Genomic DNA, 24963 nt, shown 5'->3' with positions numbered 1-24963 from the left:
TTCTTTCCCAGTTTACGGCCAGTAAGACATGTGCCCTTTTCCGTCAAAGGCATAAACACAGGAATCATTGTATGAGCAATGAAATATGTACCTATTGACAGTGTAAATGCAATTACTAAAGTGGAGACCATCTACTCGTCAAGTTCATAGATTACCTGTACCGACACATTGGGAATGTTGAAAGCAAGTAGAATCGATGGTAGTAAGCAAATAGTAGCTAGCCAGAAAGTTTCTTGTCTCATGAAAAAACTGTTCTGAGTTATTTCAAACAAACAAGCAATTCTATTGTACACATCATTCTTTACTTCTCCTTATCCTTCACGGGGTTGATCTTCATCAACGCCAACTGATGAATAATAGTGTTCTTGTTTGTCTCATACACAGTCCCATTCATTACCATTTCATCCATAATATAATGTACCTTTTCTAGATTCATCATCACCTATGGTTAAGGATATCTATATTGATCTGTTATGGATATGTCTAACTCCGTCTATATGTCAATCTCAAATTCTGTACATACCAGTTTGGTGAAATACAACTCCAAGGTCTCAACAAAGGCGTCGATAAATGAAAGGAGTGAAAGCACATTCTATACCGTTTCACAAAATCGATTCTCTTACTTCTTTTTCTTCCAAATCAGTAGCGAGCAAGTAAATCAGATTTCCTACTTGTTTATACACGCATCGGTAGCTTCTATGCTCGAATACGTTGCACTACCGATCACATCTTAGCGACACAAATACCTGGTCATCTCTTCTTCCCATATACATTCTCGTCACTTCTCCTTCAAGAGTAGCTCTTTCTTTCGCGTTTTGGAAAGTGAAGTAGTGAGCAAATCGTGTTTGTCCTAATTTATTGAAGATCACAAAGAACTGAATCATCGCCGAACAGAAATCCGAATAACTAGAGTGTAGATAGCTGGAAAATACAAAGAATCCGATTATGAAACTCCTATTGTGGGGGTAAATTACAAGTGGCTATTCCATGTCTATATTTTGTGGTTCTTTTCTCAATTCTTAATTCTTAATTGAATTAGCTCTCCAAAATGGTAGGTAAATACACTCAAGGGGAGTGCAGTCTGTGAGCGTGAGCTTCGGTTTGAACTCGTTTGATTAACACGAATTGTAGACTCGCGGTCCTAAGAAGCATTTGAAGCGTTTAAACGCACCCAAGCACTGGATGCTTAACAAGATGGGAGGAGTGTGGGCTCCTAAGCCTAGCTGTGGTCCCCACAAGCAGAGAGAGTGCCTTCCTCTGCTGTTGATCATCCGCAACCGTCTGAAGTACGCTCTGACCAATCACGAGGTCAAGATGATCTGCATGCAGCGTCTGGTCAAGGTGGACGGCAAGATCCGCACGGACTCTACCTTCCCCGCCGGTTTCATGGGTAATTAGCAAAGAATCGAATCTTAGTTTCAGATGTGGTGACTCTGGAGGGTTCTTCCGACCGTTTCCGTCTGTTGTACGACGTGAAGGGCCGCTTCGTCCTTCACCGCATCGACGAGAACGAGGCTCAGTACAAGCTGTGCAAGGTTGTGAAGCGCCAGCTGTCGAGCAAGAAGATCCCGTTCATCGTGACTCACGATGCTCGCACGATCCGCTTCCCTGACCCCACCGTGAAGGTGAACGACACCGTGAAGGTGGATCTGAAGACGAACAAGGTGATCGGCCATGTGAAGTTCGAGGTGGGCAACCTGTGCTTCATCACGAAGGGACACAACATTGGTCGTGTGGGAGTGATCGTCCATCGTGACAGACACTTCGGATCCTTCGATATTGTGCACGTTCGCGATGCGGCGGGTCACGAGTTCGCCACCCGTCTGAGCAACGTGTTCATCATCGGCGAGGGCAACCAGCCCATGGTGTCTCTGCCTAAGGGCAACGGAGTGAAGCTCAGCATCATCGAGGAGAAGGAGATGAGAGAGAAGAAGAACTAATTGCTGGGTTGTAGCGAGTTTGGAGAGTTTTGTTTGTGAAACAAACACTGGCATGCAAGTACACTTCATAGAAGGATGCAAAGTAGCTAGCTAAAACGAGAGTGCTGTTCATGCAGTCTCTAATCAAGTAAAATCGGTTGGGGGATCAGTAGATCGTCACTGTCATTGCAAACAGACAGTGCATCCTCTGATTTATCCTTGTTTTCTTCAGATTTGGGAGATGGCGAGGAAGGTTCTTGTTTCGGAGCTTCTTCCTGCTTGACACCCTGCTCTTTACTTAGTCTCTCCTTTTTGGAAAGATATTTCTGTGCATGGGTACGGATCTGTAGGAGGGTTCGAGATGGTACCTATACCTAGTCACCTGCGTGACGATGAGGACTTACAAGTTGGTGTATTCGCTTCCAGTTTTTTCCATAGAGAGATAGTCCCTTCAGAAATTCCTTGTGTTCGCTTTCTGTCCACTTGCCTATTCACTGAGAGAAAGATACCAAGATCACCCTTGTTTTCTAAAACTCTAACAATGCTGTTCTTTTTTTTCCTATACATAATCTTGTAACCGTGCGTGAATTACTTTGGTAGCATGATTTGTTCGAAAAGTTAAGCCGTAGTCCAAGGAACAATTCTTTTTGGAAGATCTTGTTCCAATTAAATCAACTATATTTATAATAATGGGTCTTTTCGAATCCTTTAGGGCACCTTTAATTGTGTTGTGTCCGTATTCGTTTTAAATCACTTTGTTTTCTTCTTGATGTTTTTTTTATCCTTTGGCGATTCGAGAGATGGAACCATATCCCTTTAGCATGAGAAAGTGGTGCATAGTAAAGAATTCCGTTTTTCTCTTTTTTCTTTTAAACTCCTAAATAGATCCAGAGAATAAGACGAGCTCCCTTATCTTTATGTTATTTTGCCCTTGATGTTCTATTCTGAGCCGTACACGGTCATTGAGCCAGGGTATCTAATTTTGGATACCCACTGCTTTTTCACCTTTGGGTCAGCAGTCATAATGTATCATTGTGCCAGCATAATACATTAAAGCTTTTTTCGAAACTATCGCTAATATCCAAACAGCTAGCTCCAATTTTTGTCTCATTGTTTGCATTGATCAGAGAGATATACAGATTTCACAATATCGATACGCTATCATGAGTAGCCTTGTTTCTTTCAATTCATTCATTTGATTTCTATTGCTTTTTGTGTTTCTGGTACTTTAGGTTCGATTCATACCCTTTATTTCCAGAAAGCTGTTTGCATAAAGTGGAAAAAAGTGGAATTCGATCTTTGGCAGTTTGGGGTTTTAGATGGTATGATTGCTCTTATTCAATTTGCCTCTCCAAGTGCTGTATGTGAACAAACAAAACAAAACTCAATTGGGAATTTCCATCCCTGCTCATATATCTTTCGTTGAATATGCCAGTTACAGGGCTCATCTTGAATCAGAACCTTCAAAATCGACAGAACGGTCTACAGCTCAAATTGATTCCTCACTCTCACATCGAATACATGAAGACCCAGCTCGATTTTCTTTTCGGCAATTTTCTCCTCCATCGTTATTCCCTACATCCTATCGTCTTCCCAATTCTACTTCCTCCTGCTCCTCTGGAGAAACGTCCAACGCATGGCTTGCGATCAATTGCTCCAACTTTTCATTCTGGCCTTCAATTTCGATTTCAAGACATTACTTGTTTCAAGAAGCGAGACCCGATTTCGAGAATGCAATCACATCGTTCATACTGGTCATCATGGAATTTCTTCATCACTCGTTTGAAGGAAATCGAGTCCTAGAGTGTGAGGCCAAATCGTGAGAAGGGTTCGAACATGATCGAGTTTGAGCAAGCTGTTAATGATTCCCAAAACATGATTCTCGAAATCGAGTTTATCCGACGGGCTCCATTTCTTCAACGCATTGCCATTATTCTATTCATTGGCTCCATTCCGAATCGCGCTACTTTTCCCAGGAGGGCAGGAAACACGTATTTCAATCCTTTCTTTTCGATAAACGCCTCGGCGTCTCCCGGTTCGCCGAATCCAAGCAGATAATCGATCGCCTATATCAAACAGCATTCTCCTTTTCCGATACTTTAAACGCTGGAACGCGCGCATAGTAATGTTTTCGAATCGGAATCAGCAGCAACGCTAAGATTTCCTTTTCGCGAAGAATGGGACGAACCGGAGGCGACTGCTAAACGATTAGAAAGCGGTCGTGGAACCACCAAAAGAAGGCAGAGAATGTTGAAAAGATTCTCGAGAATCTCGCTTTCATTCAGCGATTCGGGGTCGTGCGATCGCCACTGCGACAGCAAAACGACGAACGACTCGATCCAATCCTACGCTTTCAATGAGAGAAGGAGATAAAACGGGCTTCGAGGCGATCGAGTCCACCTTGTCTTTATACGAAATCAGAGAGAACAGCAGCTCGGAACAGTGGAGAGAAAGATCCGAAGCTGTCGATTTCTCGAGTTGGTGGAGAAGCACCTTGAGAAGATCGGTCGTCCAGAGCGTTTCAAGCACGCTAAGAATTAAGAGGAGAGAAGAGGGGAAAGAACTCTGGATGAATTTCGATGAGATGGTCGAGGACGTTGAGAGTAGCATCGAATCCTTCTTCGTGGATGGAAGAATCGTCCTGAAGACGCGAGAGATTGCTGACAAGCACTTGGGGAAGGTTTTTGGAGATCTAGGGAACAGGAGAGAGCAACAACTACCACTGTGTCGATCAGACTCACGGCCTCACCTGTTGTGTCCATTAGGATGGTTTCGTCGTCTGTTAGGTCGTCTCTTGGAGGAAATAGGAAGAGAGAAAAGAATACAGCAGTTTGATGACGTCTGTAGATATCACGATGTTATCGTGGACGAGCAGATAAGATAGAGTGCCGATAAAGTCCAGTTTCACCAAAGTTGGATACACCTTTGATTCTGTGGCAAAAACACTGCACTTTTTAATTTGCTCGTGAAGGGCATATTCGCTGTCCTCAAATCTACATTCAAAATCTCGGAAATACCAACTTCAAAGGATCAGTCGCATATTTCATTCTCATCTTTTGGTTTTCGTTAATGATCTTTTCTAGTTCCAAAATTATTTGTTTAATTCCACTAATATCGAGGCGGGTTGTCTTGTCGTTAACGACGCAATCAAAGAATGTACCTCAATCTTATCTGCCTCTTGAAGCATTTTCTCAATCTCTTCGGGAGTGATTTCATCCAGATCAATGTCATCGAAGTCAATATCCTCATCTCTACACGTATTCATCTCAATGCACATAGATTACTCCTCATTTACGTGAGTTCGTTTGGTATCTTCCGAATCCACCAAATCCTCGGTTTTTCGTTTGCGATCGGTAGATTCTTTCGAATTTAAAATGTTGTCAAAAATATCTTCCATTTTGGATAATCTAGAGAAAGGAGAAGATTGAACGGGGTTTTGATCTCAATTGATTGCAAAACCACTATTCGATCTCTTACCCAAAAAAAACTAAGAATGTCTTCTCGCCTTGATAAAATTTCTGCTTTTACTAAAGTTGTCGCCGATACTGGAGACTTTGAGTCTATTCGCGCTTATAAGCCTGTGGATGCTACCACCAATCCCAGTCTTATGTAATTTCCTTTTTGAGCTGATGACCTTGTAGTCTTGCCGCTGCCACCAAGCCTGAGTATTCTCACATCGTGGATGCTGCCATCAAATACGCTAGAGTAAGAGTCGAATAGATCACCCTAATGAGTAGGAGCATGCTGGTGAGGATAAGAAGCTGCTGATGGAAGTTCTTATTGACAAGCTGAGTGTTCTCTTTGGAAAGGCAATTCTTGAAATTGTCCCTGGTCTCGTTTCGACCGAAGTGGATGCTCGCCTCAGCTTCGATACTCAGAAGATGATTGCTAAGGCTCGCACGTTAATTAAGATGTACGAGGAGGAAGGAATCAGCAAGGATCGTATCTTGATTAAGGTATGGGCGATTGAGTGTGTTAACGCATAGCTTGCTACCACCTGGGAGGGTATTGAAGCTGCTCGTGTGTTGGAAGCCGAAGGAATTCACTGCAACCTCACTCTGCTGTTCTCCTTCTGCCAGGCTGTTGCTGCCGCTCAGGTGAAGGCCACGCTGATCAGTCCCTTCGTGGGTCGCATTCGCGACTGGTACATGAAGAAGGAGGGCCGCAAGGAGCCTTATCCCGCCCTGGAAGATCCCGGTGTGAAGAGTGTGCGCCAGATCTACGCGTACTATAAAAAGAACGGAATCAAGACGGTGGTGATGGGTGCTTCGTTCCGTTCGGTGGAAGAAATCTTGGGCGTGGCTGGTTGCGATAAGCTCACCATCGCTCCCAAGTTGCTGCAGGAGCTCAGCGAGTCGCAGGAGGAGGTAGAGAGGTTTGGGGAGAGAAGTGAGAAGTAGCTGCCTTATGAGCCTCTGTCTGCGGAGAACTGTCCTTCGGATCAGGAGTACTTCGAGGTGGATGAGAGCACGTTCCGCTGGATGCTGAATGGTAGAGAAGGAGAGGCGGTGTGAGGCATAGAGGATACGATGGCTACTGATTTGCTGAGTGATGGAATCCGCCGCTTTGCTGCAGATACGAGAAAGCTGGAGTCGATTCTGCTGACGAAGCTGTAAGATGGAGCAAATGTATTGCTTTCAATGAGTTAATGACTGAATGAGAAATGAATGAGTGTTTGTTGAATGAATCGAATGAATCGAATGGATGATTGAATGAATGTATGAATGAACTATCGATTGAATGATTGAATGAATGAACTATCTATTGAATGATTGGATGAATGACCGATTGAATGAATTAACATAATCACGTTTTATGGTTAGATTGCTTGTGTATTGAATGGATGATAGATAGAATTAGTTAATAGAGACACGATGCCACTATTCTTACCCCATTGAACGAATGTATAGAACAAATACTACGAATACCGATTATATATTAAGTAAGTCGAAAGGCCACATCTAAGTTTCACTCTCCATTCCAACTAGACATACTTGAATATTCGATATTCAAACGATGACGGAAGGAAACCGGAAGATGAATATCACATTCATGAGGAAGATCTAAGCACATTAAATAAATGGTATAGTCGTCTAACCTTTGAGAGATGCGGTCTTCACATTCCAAAAACTGTGGCCTGGAGACGACAAGCTTTTCAATACAGGGAGATCTACACACACTAAACAACGATTCACTGACTGTACTGCACATCTCGAGCGAACATTCATCACTATTCGGACCTTGAAGAGCATACTCTCCGAGGATAATCTCTTCCAAGGATGGCAAATCTATGTGATAGGATTGAAAGCAAATAAAATACTCTTGAAGACAGTGTGCTCGGAATAAATGAAAGAGTTAGTTCCCAGGTAAAGAATGCGAAGCTTTGGAAGGTCTACTTACAATCGACTAGCAAGAACTACTTTGAATGCTGAATGATGCCTCGTAAAAGTTAAAAGAATCGAAATCGATGGATCCAATTTTTAAAACTTCAAGAGAATCCAGCTTGCTCAGTTCAAAATGAGTGAAGTCCGTGAAGCAATACTTTCCAATAAGAATACTCTCCAGCAAGGGACAATCCGAAATACAAAAACTTCGTTTGGGATTTGCGTAGCCAAACATGGAGAAGCCATTCGCTTCGAATTCGATTTTCTTGAGGTTTTGTAGGCCAGTAATGTTTACAATGCCTGTAGTTTCGAAATTCCGACTATTGAAAGTAATCTCCTCCACCTTCTGAAATCCCGAGAAATTTAATACTTCCGAACACAAAGAAGTGTTCACCTTCCATTTGCTCATCGATAAGTTCAGTGGGTTGGCGAGAAAGAGATTGGACTGGATAAACTCGTCATTAAACCAGTATCCCTCTCGTGAAATCATCTCATTTTCGTCGTACTCAATCCCATACCCACACCGTTTATTCGCACACCAACTTCCACTAAATACCTTCTTGTTATCCTTCTTACTGACTCCATCAATACTCCTTTCCCAACCAATCATGTATCCTTGGTAAATAACCTGATTTGAGGCAATGTCTTTGCAAATACCGAATCCCATGGGGGAATCGTTTTGAATAAAGCCATTAAACTCATAAGTGCCTGTCGGATCATGAAGTTTTCCAGGTGTGGCTTCAATGACAGTTCGGCTCGTGATTTTATTATTTTCGTATTTTAATTCACTCAGGCCATTATCTCCATGCAACATATATCCCTTCTCGCACTTTCCATCTTTATACTCTGTCAAAATGTAATTGTCTGGAATATAAATCAGTGCGGGCCCTTCTCTCTTATATTCTTTATTATATTTCACAAAGGCACAGAGTTCAGTCAAATCTTCTTCCTCATTCGAAGAATAACTATAAGATGTCTCTTCTTCACTTTCCGTTACCCTGTCGCCCATTATAAATCGTTCTTGCTTCCCTGTAAAAGATTTTTTGATTGTTGATACATTCGATTCTTTTCATTTCTGAAATGTACTTATTGCGCACTTCTATTTGAGAATCAGTTTCTGAAGGAGTAACAATATACCGCGGGAATAGCATAACAACTGTCATTCTTGTTTTCATTTTGTGATGAATTACCTTTTCTTTTTTGTAAGGGTTAATAGGGCATTTTGACTGGGTAGATAGTCACCTTACTTCCCCATTTTGTTCTGTCTGTTATAATTCCTATAAAGCCTTTTGATATTGGAAATGCTACTCTGATTGAACAAAGTTTGTATGTAATCGCAAATCATACTTCTCCCCTTTCTCTGTAATTAACTGTTTCTCCTATTTATTCACAGATTGAAGAAGAGCAATAATGCCTACATCGAAATTGACATTGATATGCAGTCAAAGATTTCAGAAACGGATTCTTTCGCGGAAATGGAAGTTTGTGTGTCACTTTCTCGTTACTAGTAGATGTTAATTGCGTCAGTTGAAAAGTATAATTCCATCGGCTATATGGAAGACGGAAAGCAGATTATATGCTGTGATTCCAAGGCATACGAAAATAAGCGGTGTTCCAATCCAAACAAGTTTATTATTAATCAAGAACCGAGCAAAGATCTCTTCTACAAGCGATTTGTCTTTACGTATTTTGAATATGACTCTTTCCATACCTCCTAGGGGAGAAAAGCAGCAAGCTCGCCTCCTATTCCCTGTCCCTAAAGATAACACTTATTTCGTGATCCTGGGTGTCTGCGATCCCTCCGTCCACAATACTCACATCTCCGGCCATATCACTGCGATGAGTTCCTATGGCCATCTTCCCGGTTCCACGTTCGGTCTGCTTCCGTTCATGAAAGTCATGGCTGTTTTCTTCTCCGTGTTGCTCTGCATCTGGATCTATCGCTGCTGCTCCTACCGCAAAGAGCTGATGAGCGTGCATCTGCTGATCTTCGTAGTGCTGATCACTCTCATCGCCGACTGCATCGGGCAGGTCTGGAGCCTGTCGCTCTTCAATGAGAACGGAGTGTACAGCCAGTCCGTCACCGTTCTCTCCCTCATCACTTCGGCGTTCACGCGCGCTCTGTCTCGCTGCATCGCGCTGGCGTTGGTGCTGGGGTAGGCTCGCGAGAGGACTGGGACGTAGGCTGGGCGTCACGCGAGCCACGTTGGGATCGGACACGCTTTCCATTCTGTTTCTGGGACTGGTGTACTTCGGGGTTTCTCTCTGGGACGGCTTGTCCAACGCGTTTTCGTCCGCGACGGAGTCTTCGTCGTTCCAGATCGCGGTTATCTCCTTGTTGGACGCCAGCGTGTATTACTTCATTCTGCATTCGTTGCTTGGAACTATTCGCGAGCTCGAAGCAATGAAACAGACTTCCAAGCTGGAGGTCTTCATCCGTCTGCGAGGTCTATTCATTGTGGCGATCGTTCTCTGCACTGTGTATAATATTTTCTTCTGCTATTTGGTCTACAATGGGGTTTTGGAGCAGATGTGGAAATGGACTTGGTTCTTCAGCTATGGAGTGTGGACTCTCCTCCAACTCTTTATCGTGTGTATTATTATGGTATTTGTAAGTGAATCTGGTCATCTTTAGTATCTGTGGGCTCCAAATGAAAGGTCTCTGGCCTACGCATACCATGTGCAGGTAGCTACCGAGGAGTCGGAATCGTATGTACTCCCTGAGGTTGAATTGCAGCCCAGTGCCAGAGGAAAGGTCGAGGTTGCGTCCATCAAGGAATCTTCGTCCCTACAACCAATGTCAATGTAGCTTGTTTGTTGAAGCAATGAAGTGGAAGGAATAGAGAGTGTTTAGCTGCATTTCACCAAGGTCATTATAGAGAAGGGTCAAGAAATAGAGCATTCTGAGAACCTATGCAAGAGTCGGGTTGGTGTAGTGGCTATCACGCTCGCTTCACACGCGAGAGGTCGCGAGTTCGAACCTCGCATCCGATATTTTTCTTTTTGCTATTTTGTTAAAGTTCCCACGAGTCGCAGAAAGTTGCGAAGAATGTGGAAAATACACAAATATGTGTGAATAGGTTCGGAATGTGGAAAAAAAGATTGAGAATTAAGAAACTGCTTATTGGATACAAACACTCAAAGATGTTTTGGAATTTAATATTAATTCATTGATTCGAGTTATCTAAAGCTAACGCACACTTCTTTGAACACTTACCAAGTCCGCATAGTTTGACACTAAAGCGCACGTTTCTTCATGAAATTGCGTTACCTTTAATTCTATGAGACTCATCCGAGACTCCAACTGTTCTAAGCGACTTTGAATCTCAGGAACGTCTATTGACAATTGAATTCCATAAACTACGAAGAGTCGATTGTTCGAGACTCACACGAAGAGGGAGCAGCGACTGAATTATTTCGTTGGCATTTTCCACGTCCGATTTTAAATTTTCTATATAAGTGCTCATTTCCTGAATAGAGGATGCATCGTTTATCAAGGACCTTTTCGATTCAATGTCAATGTATTGAGTTGTGGTTGTATCTGTATTATAGATATGTCATTCATACTTACAAACATTCAGATATTCGGAAAAGAAGGGTAATGCAGCTAGAGTCGTATATTCCTCTCTTATTTCCTTTATTTGACTCAGCAATAGGTCAAACTCCTCTGCTTTTGCCCCAATTTGTGTATACATCTCGGATATCCGTTCTTTCTAGTTTTCAACCATTTCACACTCCTCCTACAAGATTCTTCACTTTATCTTTTATATAGTCCATTTGAAAATAAAGAAATATACAACAAACTAAACAAATTAAGACTATTTTTCACTTTCTTTCCTTCTTTTCTCCTCAAAATACTTCTCTGCCTGCTTCTTTCGCTTCAGCCCCTCGACGTGCCTCTTGTGGACTCTCCCCTTCAGATGTTGGTCCCACTGTTCTTCTCCGATGATCACTTTTCCACACACATCGCACTCGAACTTTTTGTTTCGTCTACTCTTCAACCCTCCTCCGCCTCCAACGATGCAGATTGCTGCTCCCAAAACGCATGGTTCACCTTCACATCGGGCAGAGTTCCATCCAGCAAGTGTTCCACGACGTTCTCGACGGGTCTCTGCACAACATCCTCCCATCGATCCAGCTGGCTCGTGTCCACTTGAATCAAATGTTTGACTCGACTCAGCAGCCGATTTCGAATCCAAGTGATTTGTCTACGTTCGAAGCGACTTCGATCGATACCTCTTTGCGTACTGCTGTGTGTCTTTCTTCACGCGGTCCAGCGCGTTCTTCACGTCCTCGTCGTGCTGACTGAGTTCCAAACGGCCATTGAAGTGGTGTTCGGCGTCCCAGCACAGCGGCATGAATTCTTTCAGGCCGATCGCTTGCCATACGCCCCGGTCTGGGTTGCTTTCGTTCAAAAACTGCTTTATAAAATTGAGGTTTTCTTCTAGAAGGCCGGCTTCCACCATTTTATCGACGCGGTGATCGAGACGATCATTCAACGTTTTTTCATTGCAAGAGAGCCAAATCACCACGTTGTCAAGCTGCTCTTCGTTGTCACGCTTCGCGTTTTGCTGCTTTCGTAACACGGAGGGGGCAACCCCAGTCTCCTGATAGAGACGGAGATCCGAAAGGATCCGTTTACGTTGATTTGGATGGTGGGGTTGATCAGGGTCCACTTCGAGCAACTTCTTGTAGAGTTCCTCCGTTGAAAGAGCCTCGAGATTGTCGTGGTCCTCTTCAGAATAGTTTACATTCACATCTAACAAGGAATTCCAAATCAAAGATTGAATATAGTAATGCGTTCCACCGACAACAATAGGTAATTTTCCACTTGCATTAAGCTCCGAAATGTGCTGTCAAGTGTACAAATCAAACAAGAAAGGATATCTTATCCATTGCGAGTTTATTAAATTCGTGAATCGAGATCTCTTTTCGAGGATCCACGAAATCCAGTAAATGGTGAGGAACGCCTTCTCTCTCTTCCTCGGTTGCCTATGTATGAAGCATCAATCGTAGAATCACTTTTGCAGTGGCAACATTTAATCCTCGATACATTTGCATTGCATCAGCGTTGATGATTTCTCCATTAAACCGATGCGCTAATTGGATCGATAGCTTTGTTTTTCCAACGCCTAATCTTCACTTCGGTCCACTCTCTTCCACCTGTCGTTCCCACAATGAATACTGCTTTATTTCTCGTCATCAAGTTGATTGTCTGTGATAAACAACGTGTCAAACCGGTGCTCATTGAGAAAAAGGAATCACTTCATTTATGGAATTCCAATAGTATTTACATATTTATCTCATTATTGTGAATCTTCTACCGAATTGAAGTCATGAGGGAGATGGATATTCAGCTACTAGAGCACCCACGTCTCAAAGAAAAACCTTCAACAACTTATCTCATTATGAGTTTTTTACTTTTCGATGTACTATTATTTATTGTCTGTTTCGCATTCGCTGTTTCTCAGCCTATTAAGCAATCTCGCCCAATTCTTCGCTTCAATCAGAATGGGGAGTTTACGATTATGCAAGTAATGGTATGAGATCGAAATAAGGGAATAGATTACCGATTCTCACTTTGATGATGATTTGAGAGACACACTCTTGACTCAGTATTGTCTTCGTGCTGTTATTGGAATGGAGCGCCCTGACTTTGTGGCATTTACTGGAGATATGGTGACTGGGTACAATTGGGATGGAACACAAGGCTGGTTCGAGCGGCAATGGAAGGTGTTTACAAAGGTTGTTACCGAGAATAAGATTCCTTACGCATACACTCTGGGAAACCACGATGTGGAGGTGAGTTGATTTAAATTGTTTCGATCGATAGGCAGACCTGAGTCGCGAGCAGATTGTCCGTTTGGACCAGACGAACCCCCTCAGCCTCACCGAGTTAGGTCCGGAAGGTCCGCACAACTCCACGAACTATGTAATTCCAGTATTCAGCTCAACAAACGCCTCAAAAGTGGCAATGAACCTCTGGTTCTTCGACTCTGGCAACCGTGGATGCAACGGCGAGCGCATGGACATGTTCGGCTGCATAGAACGAGACGTAGTGGAGTGGTACAAGCGGCGATCCGATGAACTGGAAGTCGAGCAGGGAGGCCGCGTTCCAGCGATGGCTTTTTTCCACATCCCTCCGCAGGAATTCATGGACGGATGGAACGTAAAGAGTGAAATGAGCGAGGTGAGGCGTAGAATTACAACACGACGGGACATAAAGTGCAGGTGACGAGCTGCTCGGGAGTCAATACGGGAATCGTCGATGCGTTTCTTGAAAAGTAAGGGTGATGGGAGAGAGATATGGAAGAGGGAATGTGGTGGCGTTGTTTGTGGGGCATGACCATCCAAACGATTTCTCGGTGGATTATCGCGGATTGTATATGGCGTATGGGAGAAAATCGGGGTATGGAGGTTACGGAATCCCGAGTCATATTCGAAAAGGAGCGCGTGTGCTGCGAATCCAAGAGAATCCGTTTTCGTTCGATACGTATATCGCTGGAGAGAATTTGAAGCGTGAATGGTTGGTGGATATGCACTGGACAAACGGCACGCAGTATTATTGCAATGCTGGCTTTTGTGTTTGTTACAAAAAGTGGAAGAAGAAGAAGAAGAAGAAGAAGAAGATGATGATGATGATGATGATGATGATGATGAACGACGATGACGTCGATACCAAGAATCACTTCGAAGCGTAGCGTTTTGGATGAGCCATTCTCCTTCTTTCTCTTTCATTACACTCTCGACATGGGCGATTAGTTCACGGGCACGATCCTTGTCTTGCTTTGTGATGAGTCGGAGATTGGCGAGCTGGCTTCGCGATTCTACATCGACTGAAAGTCCGCGATGTAGTAGTTTAAACAAGTGCTTCCGGATTTCTTTTTGCAAGGAAGGGTACTGTTCCTCCAAATCCAAGTATTCCTCACAGACTTCTCGCACTGTGAGCTCTTTTGGGTTAGGAGAAAACAACGTGGGATTCTCTAGCAGAGCCTCTCCACTCATTACTGCAGAAACGCCTGTCTCTTGGATACATCGTTGAGCGCTTTCCAAGCAGTCAATACCGCCATTTGCAATAATGGGAACACTGCTATTGGATACAATCTGGCGAATCGCATCCCAATTACATGGACCTGTAAACTCACGCTTTTCTTCTTTGAGTCGGCCATGGACTGTGATAAACGATACTCCCTCTCTTTGAAGCAGTTCACATAGACGAAGAGTGGATGAAATGTCTGGAAGAAGGCGAATCTTTACAGAATAGGGAATCTTCTCCATTCGAAATTCACACACAATCTTTTCGATTTGATCATAATTTGACAAAAGAAAAGCACCGTACTGACCCTTTCGAGCGATTCCCTGAGGACAACCAAGATTTAAATCGATATTCTTGCAGTAGGGCAAAGCTAAACGACTTGCTTCCACAAGTTCTTTGGGATGGTTCCCACACAACTATAGATGTTATCAATTTATTTTTAGTAAAAGAATAGTTACCTGAACAACCAAAGGTGTGTCTTCTTTGCAAGTTGCAAAATGGGTTTGGAAGTATTCTCTCTTTGAAGATAGAATGCTAGAATGAAACATTTGGGTAAAACAAAGATCGCACCCATATCTACGAACAAGTAATCGGAACGCAAGGTCACAGTGATCTACCTACTCAGTAAAAATATCGATTTACCGTATACCATGGGCGCTAAAACGTATTTATATGGAACTAGAGGTTAATAAATACAATCAACTCACACAATTCATTAATGGCAATACTACTGGCTATCAACTGTGATAAGAAAAAAACGAGTGGCTAACGCTATCGATTCAAAACACTTTAATCTGATAACGGAGTAATCTCTACAAAATCAGAATACTTCAATTCATATCACCACTAGTGAATGCTTATTCTATTCTAGCAATATTGAACCGATCCTCAATACCACGATTGAGCAAACTAATAAAACATATAGTGTCCCAATATAGGAAAAGAACTAGAAAGTAATAGTAGTATTTAGGGGTCTTTTATGTGTTCTGTATCCAAATTGTTTCTGGTAACTTATATACATATTTGTTGTGCATATCATGGCTATCGGTATGGTATTGTGTTGAACAGGACTCGATACTATTCATTGAATAATTCATTATAGTGAAAGTGAGTGACTAACCGATTTCTAGGCAAGTCTCAGAAGAAAGTCAGTAAGAAAGGAAAGGGAAAGAAGGTGATTGATACCATGGCTAAGAAGGAGTGGTACGACGTGCGTGCCCCGAACCAGTTCCTGGTGCGTGATGTTTGCAAGACGCTGGTGTCTCGTACTTCGGGATTGAAAATCGCTTCGGAGGGTCTGAAGGGACGTATTTTCGAGGCCAATCTGGGTGATCTGAGCAAGAACGAGGAGCAGGGTTACCGCAAGATCAAGCTGCGAGTGGAGGACGTGCAGGGAGATAAGTGCATCACCCTCTTCTACGGAATGGACATCACCCGCGACAAGCTGGGTTCTCTGATCAAGAAGTGGAAGACTCTGATCGAGTGCAACGTGGAGGTGTCTACCACCGACGGTTACAAGCTGCGTCTGTTCTGCATCGCGTTCACCCGCAAGCAGGACAACCAGAACAAGAAGACTTGCTACGCGCAGGCCTCTCAGATCCACCGCATTCGTGCGAAGATGGTGGAGATCATCACGGACGAGGTGTCGAAGTGCGATCTTGCGACGCTGGTTCCGAAGCTGTACATGGAGTCGATCGGTGCTCGCATTCAGAAGGAGTGCAACAAGATCTATCCTCTGGAGAACACGCTGATCCGCAAGGTGAAGATGATCAAGTCGCCCAAGATCGATACGGTGAAGCTGATGGAGCAGCACGCCGATGTCGTGAAGAAGGAGGAAGAGGGCGTGAAGGTGGAGGAGACTGTGGCTCCCATGGCTGGATCGGGAGGTCGTCTATAAACTGTTTTACTTATGCACAACGAGTGAGTTGTTTGTTGGAACAAAGAGGGTGTGGTGTATAGGTTTTATTCATTCATTTATTCATTCACTTATTCATTTATTCATTCATTCATTCACTTATTCATTCACAAATGAAGCAATCGATGGTTTCACGGAGTCTAAACATATTAGTAATATAGGGACGAACGTCTTGCACTGCTTGTAAAGAGTACATGATGCGAGCCGCGTTGTATAGCTACACTCGATTCCTACTAGAAACCCCACTTCTTGATCCTTCCAGTTGTCAAACCATGAGCAAATCGGAATTCCATTATCTAAATGATATCCAAAGGACACGATCGAGTTATCGATAATCACAGTTCGTCTCTAAAAATCAACAAATCCCCCCTCCTTTCTACCAAATCTCGACCCAAACGATTTAAATCTTTCACGTAGACCTTCCCTATTTTGGTACAACTTTCGCGGAACAGGCGATGCTTGATGAATTTCTTCTCCGGATCCAAAAAGTCCAGCATACGATCCGCATACTCCTGTTTCGATGCTGTGAAGACCACGATTTCACAAAACCGGGAGCAATACTCTAGAAACTGGTTTGCGTATGGACGGACACGAGCAAACACAGCATGTTTCACTCCATCTACAATAATCTAGGAACTAACGTTGATTCCAGCAACAGCTACATGATAACAATAGTGACAATTCTCCATATATTCCAATGAACAATGGACGAGGGTTTCATCAAGATCTAACACAAGTGTAAAAGGCTTTGAACCACGTTCAAGTGGAGGAAGTAACATGGAGTCGTCCGTCCGCTTTATAGTCTCGTAAGGAGGAAGACACTTTATAAGATAGACTCTACATTCAAACAAGCAATCAACAACAAACGGAGAATATTCCCTGGCCAAAAGCTCTACATCGGACACATTTGTTTCAGGCTCCTTTTCCGTAACAATTACGGCCTGACTATCTGCCAAGTTGACATTTGCGAGCACTTTCGACGCTCTCAATATGCTCATATTGTCTGTATCACTCTGGTTAATCGTGGTGCGCAATTTAGTCGCATCTTCTATAATTTAGTAGGTAAAGCTGTTTCAACCATCGTCTGCTTTATCCACAGGCGAGAATACCTCCTTTTCAATGTCGCTTTGTCTCAAGGTGCTTGTTCGAAGAACATCGTCCTCAAGTGTATTCTTGGATATCGACCTTCGTAAACTAGCCCTATAGTATATAGTAAAGAGTAACAAATTAGAACTCCATATTATCTCGTAACTTAAAAAAGAAATGAAGTGAAATATTGTTTTATAACAAACATATACACTCAATGCTCATATCTTTTTAATGATGGAAAGCACGAGGGTTCTCAACGCACATGTTAGCCAGCACGTTGTAGTACTTGTACTGGTAATCATTGTGACCGAAGATAGCCACCATCTGCTCAATACCAGCCATGTAGCACTCCATATTGATCTCACCGCTAACTCTAGCAGAGTAGAGCTTGCTCTCCTTAGCAAACGAGTTGATGTAGCGATCAATCTGCTGACGAAGGCTCATCTCCTCAAGATAGAGCTTCTCCCACTTCGCCTTCTCGCTTCCAGTAGTGTGCTGATACTTGTACAGAAGGAAGAGGAACTTGGCATCACGAGAATCCCAGGCAACAGAGCTCTGGTGGTCGTAGTTGAACTTCTCCTCGGGGTAGCCCACATACTCACCAATCAGATCGCTCTCGAAGGAGACATCTCCGTAGCGAGAAGCGTGGCTCTTGGTCACACCGTCGTGAATGCGCTTCCACTGCTCGTTCAGAGTCTCGGTTCTCTGCTCGCCCTTGTCAGTATCCTCCATCCAGAACACGGAGAACTCATCACCAAGGCAGCTACCAATGTCCTTTCCCTTCACAACGGCCTCTTCTCCACAGTACCAGCCCCAGCTGGACTCAGAGTCGTTGGCAGCGGTGACAATGCTGATGCCCAAATCTTCAGGGAAACCAACACCCATGGAACCAGAGTAGCAAGCCTCAATGTACAGCACGAAGTGCTTGTACTTCTTCTGCTCGTGCATCTTCTTCAGAGTAGCCTGGAAGTCATCCTTAGACAGATCTCCGTTAGGGAAGCAAAGCACGTTCGGGCCACCGTGGTCAGAGAAGAACATGAAAATGTTATCGTTCTCGTTGGTCTTCAGGACCTTCTTTCCAGTGGACTCGTCTCCAAGCAGCACCTTCATGAAGTTCTCAGGGGTCACATCCTCTCCCTCGTAATCAACGACCACTCCCTTGTACACATCAGGAGATTCGTCACCAGGGTGGTTGTAAAGCTCACCAGGGAAAGGATTGAAAGAAGAAGAAGCAACATCGTTGTACATCATCGTCACAATGTGATCAGCAGGAATTCCTCCGCGTCTCATGATCTGATACGCGTGGGCAACATCAGCCTGGTGTCTGTAGTTCCAGAAACCATCAGAACCGGCAACAAGCACGGCCCAGTTATCAGCAGCAGCAAGAGCCAAAACAAGTAAGGCGATACTCACAAATTTCATAGCTTACAAATTTTTTATGGTATTATTTCTACTTAGATTGATGACGCAGGTCGCAGCACGCAGAATAGACTTATATTCTGCCGTGGTTATCACATTTTTACGGATCTATCTCCGTAATTACAAAGGTTATCTGAAATTCATTTTGTAGAATGCGTTCTGCCTTTAGGGTAGTAGTAGGGAAAAGGCGATAGATGCGCGAAAATCCATTTTCTACCAAATAACCGCGGTGAACTTTTTTCGACCATTTTTCGACCATTTTCGGCCATTTTCTGCCATTGTCTACCTGCTCACCTCGATGTCCATAACAAGAAACGCGCGGAAACCCATGACTGCCATTTCCACCATTTTCTGCCATTGTCTACCTGCTCACCTCGATGTCCATAACAAGAAACGCGCGGAAACCCATGGCTGCCAATTTCGGCAAATTTCTGCAATGTTAACCTGACTTCCATTGTAGGCCATGGTATCCATGGGTGTGATGGGGCAACGTACGTTGCCCCGGGAGGAATCTTCGATTCCTCCCCATTGTCTTGTTGACTAAGGTAAAGAGAGAAAGACCATGCACTACTCCATGCTTATTCAAGGCTCACCTACCAACGGCTCATTTACATGGGTTAATCCGTACAAGTACAAGAATCCCTATATCACTTCCATGACTGTGTTGTTTCATCCTAATGGTTCGATGTTCAACAACGTGGACACGACGAATGTGATTACTAACAGCAATAACGAGACTGTGACAATCCCTGCTGGTTATTACACGATCAGTGAGATCATTGCCTTGCTCAATACCATGACTGACACGCTGTTCTCCATATCGACGAATGCCTCGTCGTTCGGCTGTATCTGGATTCAGTCCCCACACACCATTGATTTCACAGATGCACCTGACATTCGTGAGATCCTCGGCTTCGATGGACGAACGGTCATTCTACCCGCTTCGTTCAGTGGATCGAACGTGATTGATATCACGCGAAATCGCCAAGTGATTCAGGTCTACTCGACGATCGTGCGATCATCGGACCTGAAGATTGCCAACCAGAACAACAACCTGCTCACCACGATGATCATTGACGATCCAACGGCTGACTACGTGCGAAGTGTGGAAGACGTGCGTATACCAATGATCACTCGGTTTGATCAATTGATGTTCGTGTTCCGCGATATGGATGGCAAGATGATGCGATTGAACGGCGAATTCGAACTCCAGTTGACGATTGAGGACGTGATGGAGGAAGTGCCTTCATCGATGGGGGAAGCTTCGCTTCCCCCGGGGGTGACGATGTCACCCCCAACGATTGTCTCTGCAAACCAGTTCAGTATGATCGAAGTGTTCGGTAATACCACCAAGAAGGAAGTGAAGCTGGACAATCCTCTCTCGTTCGACCAGTGCTACATCTCGTCTGTGTCGTTGTATACGGACTTCGTGTTGCACAACGTGCCGACTGATCAAATGGTGCTAATCAATGCTGGCAGTACGATTCAAGAGATCGCGATACCACGCGGTGCATACGACATCGAAACGATCATTGCAAAGCTGAATGCAAGTGATGCCCTGTTCGAATTGGTGTATAGCGGTGAGAATGCGTTCCACATCACGGTAGATCACTTCTACATGATTGATTTCACGAATGCACCAGAGATCAGGTCGATCCTTGGTTTCGAATCGGACATCTTGGTGAAAGGAGTGGATAACCCGAAGCGCTACTACCTGTCTTCCTCGTGTAATCACGTGGTTGTTACTGACAGCAGGGAATCGCACATGTTGACATTACCTGTCGGTTACTACACGTTCTCCGAGTTCATCGAGGCTGTGGGTGCTGAGATGGTGAAAGTGCTTCCACTCACATCCATGACGATCGAGGATGATCATGTTCGCTTCAATGTCCAAGCAGACGGATGGTATTTCAATCGATCCAGCGTTGACACGACGATCAATGGTTTTGGTTGGACTCCATGGTTCAAATTGACATCAACGGTACGCAATCTGTGCATCGAACGACCAGTGGAAGCTTCGTTCAACCCTGAAAGCGATTCACCACCTGATATGACGAATGATCAAGGTATTGGTGGTCATGCGTACATAGGATCAAACACCTTCATTGCGTATGACTGGAAAATGCGTACGAATGATAATCGGTTCCTGCTAAAGCCTCTCGCGACATACACGATGCGTTTAGCTGATGGCTCAGTACTCGATAGTGGTGAATTCTACATAACGGACGATACGTCTACCCCGATCAAGATGAATACTCTTACAACCACATGTTTTAATGAGCTCAATGCTCGATATGCGAGTGCTATGGAACTACCTCCATCTCACCAGAATGCGATTGCGTGGACGGTGAATGACAATAGAGAAAGCATGTCATGGACTGCGAAGGACTATGCACCAGAATTGGAATTGCATATCACATCGGAAAATACAGGTGACTTGGTGTCATCGAATGGTTCTTCGATCGGACCTTGGTATTCCAAGGATAGTATATATCACACGAAAGTGTTTATCGATACGACGAATTTTATACTTGGAATACGTGGATATGGCGAAAGACCTCTCACAATCCAACGAGGTCATTATAGCGCTATTGATATCGTGAATATGATCGCTAATGTGATCAATAAGATATTTGTAGATGCGTCTCTCGGAAGGTACTTGGTATATGTCATTGCAGATAATGGTGGTCGAGTACGAATGGGATGTCGAAATGGTACAGAACCACGATTCATATTGTTTTGTGATAATCCATGTTTCAAGATTATACCCGGACCATACGCTGAACCAGGTGGTGTGTATTTGTCTTGTTATTTCGAGTTTTATCGCAATTACTACATCAGAATGCCCGAGTTGACATCACCTTACGAGTTTGCGATGGCAAACATCGATGGACTGAATGTGACGAATATGATCAAAGGTAGTACGTATTCCGATCGTGCTGTGTCGATCGAATTCATACAACCGACACGTGTTACGTATGTGGGGAAGCAAAGCTTCCCCGGGGCAGCTTCGCTGCCCCACTATGTGAGGAATGATGAAGTTGTTGTTCCATCATTGGCTACCTTCGTTGACTGGGAACAATCTGAGTCGTACACGGCTAACACGACGATTCGCTTCCCGTACGGAATGATGACACTGGACGAAGAGGGAAGCAGTGCTTCCCCCGAGACTGATATCACGTACACAGATGACGTTCAGACATTCACGTGGACCATACCATCACGGTTGACACAGGCTGACATGATATGGCACATGAACCAGTGTTTTGACTCGGGCTGCACTGAACATACGATGGAAAGTTGAGACAGATGGGTACTACATTCACGCAGACTACGTGTTCTCGTTGAGTGGTAACCTGGGAACCATCGTTCCCGCTTCAGGATCGCAATCGCATACATGGCGTATCCCTTTCGACGATGGTGTGTACTATGCCAACTATGGTCCGATGGTGGGCGAGTATCCTGTCGATATCACGAACGGTCTATCGAACATACAGCTGTATTGCAACATCGTGAAAAGCAAGACGATACCACTGCTTGCGAATGTCCCGATGGACAGCTTGTACAAGAACTACTTCTACAAGAATCGCATGTTGGTACCATGTTCTGAATTGCTTGATCGCATCGTGTACGAGTTGAAGGACGAAAATGGTGACCCGCTATCGTTCATTGGGAACGTGTACCTGATAATCGGATTCACCGTTTCAGGAGGAAATAATAAATGAATCTAGTGTTCAACATTGCTCGAACGTACGAACATGAATTTACAAGTAACAATCTCATCAAAAGCGACATGGTAATCGACAGAGTGACTATGAAGGGAGAATCGCCTGGCACCTGCCTTGTCCTTGATCGAGTGAACAACATGCAAGAACGACGACAGTCTCCGTTGGTTGTATTGAACGAGGAATTTACGGAGAATGCACACATGAACGTCGTGGTACCCAAAAGTCGCAAATGGTCATTCTCGTTGACCGATAAGACCGGTGCAACGATTGCCCTGCCAATGCCGATTACAGTGTGCATTCACTTCTACACAATAAATGAGTCATAATCGTGCACTACCGGTAAGTGTGATTAACCACAATACAGTAATTCCGAAGAACAACGAACGATACCATGAAACGTTCAACACAGTGATCATGCCTCGTGACCTTGTATACAAGATCACTTCGATTACATGCAAGATCGATACAACGTCTCTCTGGAACATTCGTGCAATGAATGTCGTGAAGGTTCAAATGTTGTCAGGGTTTGAAATGGTGTACAACGTCGGTCCTGGCTACTACTCGATTACCGAGTTATGCCGTGCGATAGCCGATTCCATCCAGGTAGACGATGTCAACCGAGCATACTTGAACAGTGACGTGGCGACCGCTGTTGACCTTAGTGGCGCACCTGATTACACGAGTATCCTCAAGTTGGAAGGTATCGTTGAGGCAGGTATGGTAGCGAGTGAACCCTACGACATCACGAATGGCATGAGTGTGATCCGAGTCTACAGTAGTATCAATGCTCAAACATTCGGTCTGAAGAGTCCGTTGATCGATAACCTGATTCATGTATCGATGGGACTGAACAACATGATCACCTGGGACAACCTATCGATCGATGTGATTGAACAATCGAACCTGGACTACATTGACTGGGTACTGACGGACGCGAATGACCGTCCGATCTCATTGAATTCGAATGTGTACATCTCATTCACGATATCTTGTTACACCAAAGTAAAGTAGGGGAGACGGCAAAGTCGCCCCACATTGTTCCTCCCATAGTAAATGGATGAATACGTTGCTACAATTCCAATCATTCGATACAAGCCACACAAAGTGAAGTCGAGAAACATGATGGACAAGATGTTGAATCGTTATTTCGATAAAGTCGTTGAAAGTGAATTCAATCAACAACGAATGAGGAGCGAACAATGGCGACAGAAGCGAACCTTGTTTGATTCGTACATGAATCTCTCACCCGCTGAACGTCGCCGTGTATCCGTCTCTGACATGCGTGGATATCAAATGCAGCGAATTGATGATGAGAACGTACTGTTGTACTCATTCGAGGACAATGTGGTCTACAATGCTAAAATTGACAAACAATTCAACAAGATCATTGTCCAGTCTGTGAATCACAAGTTGTCTGACATGGAGAAACGAGCTATCTTTGATAATCCATTTGGATATGAGCCAGTATCACCCTATCGTATCCGCTACCAGAGATCACAGGTTGGCGATGCACAAATCGTGAATATAACTGGTGATCTTGGAACTAGCATCAACGAAATGAAGAATGCTGCTGATGCCATAACGGTTGCAGCTCAACAGATGGGAGATAGTATCAACACAGTTACTCAACAGAATGCAGCGATTATCAATGATTTTGCTGGCTTGCGAGACGATGTGGGTGAACATGGTGATCCAAATCGAGATGTCCTGCTGTGGAATGACGATAATACTACGGCATATAAAAGAGGTGTGACACACACTACGAAACGAGGTAGTACGAAATATAGAGATTTGGTAGCTGAAGGTCGCGTTGAACGTGATCGGTGGTTGATCAAACCTGAACAACAACCTCTGAATGTGACGAATCAGATCGTACAACAGATGGATGTGAAGCCCATTATCGAGAAGTTGGATGAAGTGATTACTGTGATGAACAGCTTCGATATCCAGGTGAACCTTGTCAATATTTACAGAGTAGTCACCCAAGTAGCAGAACGAATCAACTTCTTAGAAGATGCGGAGAAGGGCTATCCTAAGATGTTGGAATTGTTGAATGGTGTTAATGATAAATTGCAAAATGCGAACCAAGAAATCAAGTTGTTGAATGATCGATATGCTGAACTGGCAAGAAGCATTGCGACAGGAGACGACAAGTTGATCCAGAGTATTGGTGACTTGGTAAATCAACAGAAAGCGGTGATTGAAAATAGTAATCAGTATTTGCAACAAGTCGAAGCTCGTCTGCAAGGTATTGAAAACAAACCCGATCCTCCTGCAATTGCTGATATCGTAGCAATGATTCCAAGACAAAGTGAAATGCGAATCGATGAATTGTTGGAGTTCATGAAGAATCAGTACAATGATTTCTTGAAACAGTGGCTAGAGCGAAACAGCTTCATTCAGCAATTCGTATCTGCTGAGTTGGGAAAAGCATATGAAGAAATCAACAAATGGTTGGTTGAATCATTCAATC

At 43.9% G+C, this 24963-nt stretch overlaps 13 protein-coding genes; 4 read left to right on the top strand and 9 right to left on the bottom strand.

Annotated features, from left to right (window-relative positions):
- Positions 1–279: 279 nt before the first annotated feature.
- Positions 280–884, bottom strand: GSBLH_T00001932001 (uncharacterized protein; the record flags this gene model as incomplete). XM_013040421.1 has 3 exons in its annotated part: positions 280–592; positions 624–716; positions 747–884. The coding sequence occupies 3 exons, from the start codon at positions 882–884 to the stop codon at positions 494–496; spliced, it is 330 nt and encodes a 109-aa protein (XP_012895875.1). The 3' UTR covers positions 280–493.
- Positions 885–1127: 243 nt separating this feature from the next.
- GSBLH_T00001931001 (uncharacterized protein) lies at positions 1128–1966 on the top strand. XM_013040420.1 has 2 exons: positions 1128–1390; positions 1423–1966. Exons 1-2 carry the CDS (start codon positions 1324–1326, stop codon positions 1938–1940), a joined length of 585 nt encoding a protein of 194 aa, XP_012895874.1. The 5' UTR covers positions 1128–1323; the 3' UTR covers positions 1941–1966.
- A 25-nt stretch (positions 1967–1991) lies between these two features.
- GSBLH_T00001930001 (uncharacterized protein) lies at positions 1992–2539 on the bottom strand. XM_013040419.1 has 4 exons: positions 2512–2539; positions 2438–2478; positions 2324–2406; positions 1992–2287 (listed from the first exon to the last, which is right to left on the bottom strand). The coding sequence occupies exons 1-4, from the start codon at positions 2520–2522 to the stop codon at positions 2060–2062; spliced, it is 363 nt and encodes a 120-aa protein (XP_012895873.1). The 5' UTR covers positions 2523–2539; the 3' UTR covers positions 1992–2059.
- Positions 2540–4196: 1657 nt separating this feature from the next.
- GSBLH_T00001929001 (uncharacterized protein) lies at positions 4197–5316 on the bottom strand (the record flags this gene model as incomplete). The annotated part of the gene is made up of 7 exons (XM_013040418.1): positions 4197–4449; positions 4484–4611; positions 4640–4712; positions 4745–4912; positions 4941–5047; positions 5080–5170; positions 5204–5316. 7 exons carry the CDS (start codon positions 5314–5316, stop codon positions 4197–4199), a joined length of 933 nt encoding a protein of 310 aa, XP_012895872.1.
- Positions 5317–5412: 96 nt separating this feature from the next.
- On the top strand, positions 5413–6535 carry GSBLH_T00001928001 (uncharacterized protein; the record flags this gene model as incomplete). The annotated part of the gene is made up of 6 exons (XM_013040417.1): positions 5413–5528; positions 5561–5624; positions 5657–5875; positions 5906–6286; positions 6320–6410; positions 6441–6535. The coding sequence occupies 6 exons, from the start codon at positions 5413–5415 to the stop codon at positions 6533–6535; spliced, it is 966 nt and encodes a 321-aa protein (XP_012895871.1).
- A 306-nt stretch (positions 6536–6841) lies between these two features.
- GSBLH_T00001927001 (uncharacterized protein) lies at positions 6842–7207 on the bottom strand. XM_013040416.1 has 4 exons: positions 7124–7207; positions 7018–7089; positions 6914–6982; positions 6842–6880 (listed from the first exon to the last, which is right to left on the bottom strand). The coding sequence occupies exons 1-4, from the start codon at positions 7128–7130 to the stop codon at positions 6858–6860; spliced, it is 171 nt and encodes a 56-aa protein (XP_012895870.1). The 5' UTR covers positions 7131–7207; the 3' UTR covers positions 6842–6857.
- A 118-nt stretch (positions 7208–7325) lies between these two features.
- GSBLH_T00006353001 (uncharacterized protein) lies at positions 7326–8312 on the bottom strand (the record flags this gene model as incomplete). Its single annotated transcript, XM_013040415.1, has 1 exon — positions 7326–8312. The coding sequence occupies one exon, from the start codon at positions 8310–8312 to the stop codon at positions 7326–7328; it is 987 nt and encodes a 328-aa protein (XP_012895869.1).
- A 172-nt stretch (positions 8313–8484) lies between these two features.
- On the top strand, positions 8485–9463 carry GSBLH_T00001926001 (uncharacterized protein; the record flags this gene model as incomplete). The annotated part of the gene is made up of 5 exons (XM_013040414.1): positions 8485–8505; positions 8538–8665; positions 8697–8784; positions 8815–8987; positions 9022–9463. The coding sequence occupies 5 exons, from the start codon at positions 8485–8487 to the stop codon at positions 9461–9463; spliced, it is 852 nt and encodes a 283-aa protein (XP_012895868.1).
- Positions 9464–10424: 961 nt separating this feature from the next.
- GSBLH_T00006352001 (uncharacterized protein) lies at positions 10425–11080 on the bottom strand (the record flags this gene model as incomplete). The annotated part of the gene is made up of 5 exons (XM_013040413.1): positions 10425–10487; positions 10521–10639; positions 10668–10844; positions 10875–11016; positions 11048–11080. 5 exons carry the CDS (start codon positions 11078–11080, stop codon positions 10425–10427), a joined length of 534 nt encoding a protein of 177 aa, XP_012895867.1.
- Positions 11081–11300: 220 nt separating this feature from the next.
- On the bottom strand, positions 11301–12364 carry GSBLH_T00001925001 (uncharacterized protein; the record flags this gene model as incomplete). The annotated part of the gene is made up of 4 exons (XM_013040412.1): positions 11301–11511; positions 11540–12144; positions 12179–12295; positions 12326–12364. 4 exons carry the CDS (start codon positions 12362–12364, stop codon positions 11301–11303), a joined length of 972 nt encoding a protein of 323 aa, XP_012895866.1.
- A 579-nt stretch (positions 12365–12943) lies between these two features.
- On the top strand, positions 12944–16261 carry GSBLH_T00001924001 (uncharacterized protein; the record flags this gene model as incomplete). XM_013040411.1 has 5 exons in its annotated part: positions 12944–13105; positions 13137–13500; positions 13530–13587; positions 13617–13891; positions 15452–16261. 5 exons carry the CDS (start codon positions 12944–12946, stop codon positions 16234–16236), a joined length of 1644 nt encoding a protein of 547 aa, XP_012895865.1. The 3' UTR covers positions 16237–16261.
- A 25-nt stretch (positions 16262–16286) lies between these two features.
- GSBLH_T00001923001 (uncharacterized protein) lies at positions 16287–17252 on the bottom strand (the record flags this gene model as incomplete). XM_013040410.1 has 4 exons in its annotated part: positions 16287–16471; positions 16501–16602; positions 16635–16883; positions 16917–17252. 4 exons carry the CDS (start codon positions 17250–17252, stop codon positions 16358–16360), a joined length of 801 nt encoding a protein of 266 aa, XP_012895864.1. The 3' UTR covers positions 16287–16357.
- Positions 17253–17551: 299 nt separating this feature from the next.
- Positions 17552–18765, bottom strand: GSBLH_T00001922001 (uncharacterized protein; the record flags this gene model as incomplete). XM_013040409.1 has 1 exon in its annotated part: positions 17552–18765. The coding sequence occupies one exon, from the start codon at positions 18763–18765 to the stop codon at positions 17572–17574; it is 1194 nt and encodes a 397-aa protein (XP_012895863.1). The 3' UTR covers positions 17552–17571.
- Positions 18766–24963: the final 6198 nt, after the last annotated feature.

Source organism: Blastocystis hominis, assembly GCF_000151665.1.
Source record: "Blastocystis hominis, Singapore isolate B (sub-type 7) whole genome shotgun sequence assembly, scaffold_15".
NCBI lineage: Eukaryota > Bigyra > Opalinata > Blastocystidae > Blastocystis > Blastocystis hominis.
This window is presented reverse-complemented; position numbering and strand designations above follow the sequence as displayed.

Bases quoted from the DNA above. Each gene is read 5' to 3' on its own strand.
- GSBLH_T00001931001 (XM_013040420.1), top strand. From the start codon at position 1,324: ATGCAGCGTCTGGTCAAGGTGGACGGCAAGATCCGCACGGACTCTACC. The intron at 1,391-1,422 runs GTAATTAGCAAA...TCTTAGTTTCAG, and splicing joins CTTCCCCGCCGGTTTCATGG to ATGTGGTGACTCTGGAGGGT.
- GSBLH_T00001930001 (XM_013040419.1), bottom strand. The intron at 2,407-2,437 runs GTGATCTTGGTA...CTCAGTGAATAG, and splicing joins TAGAGTTTTAGAAAACAAGG to GCAAGTGGACAGAAAGCGAA. The intron at 2,288-2,323 runs GTAAGTCCTCAT...GACTAGGTATAG, and splicing joins GGAAGCGAATACACCAACTT to GTACCATCTCGAACCCTCCT.
- GSBLH_T00001927001 (XM_013040416.1), bottom strand. The intron at 6,983-7,017 runs GTTAGACGACTA...TAATGTGCTTAG, and splicing joins GAAGACCGCATCTCTCAAAG to ATCTTCCTCATGAATGTGAT. The intron at 6,881-6,913 runs GTATGTCTAGTT...AGTGAAACTTAG, and splicing joins TTTGAATATCGAATATTCAA to ATGTGGCCTTTCGACTTACT.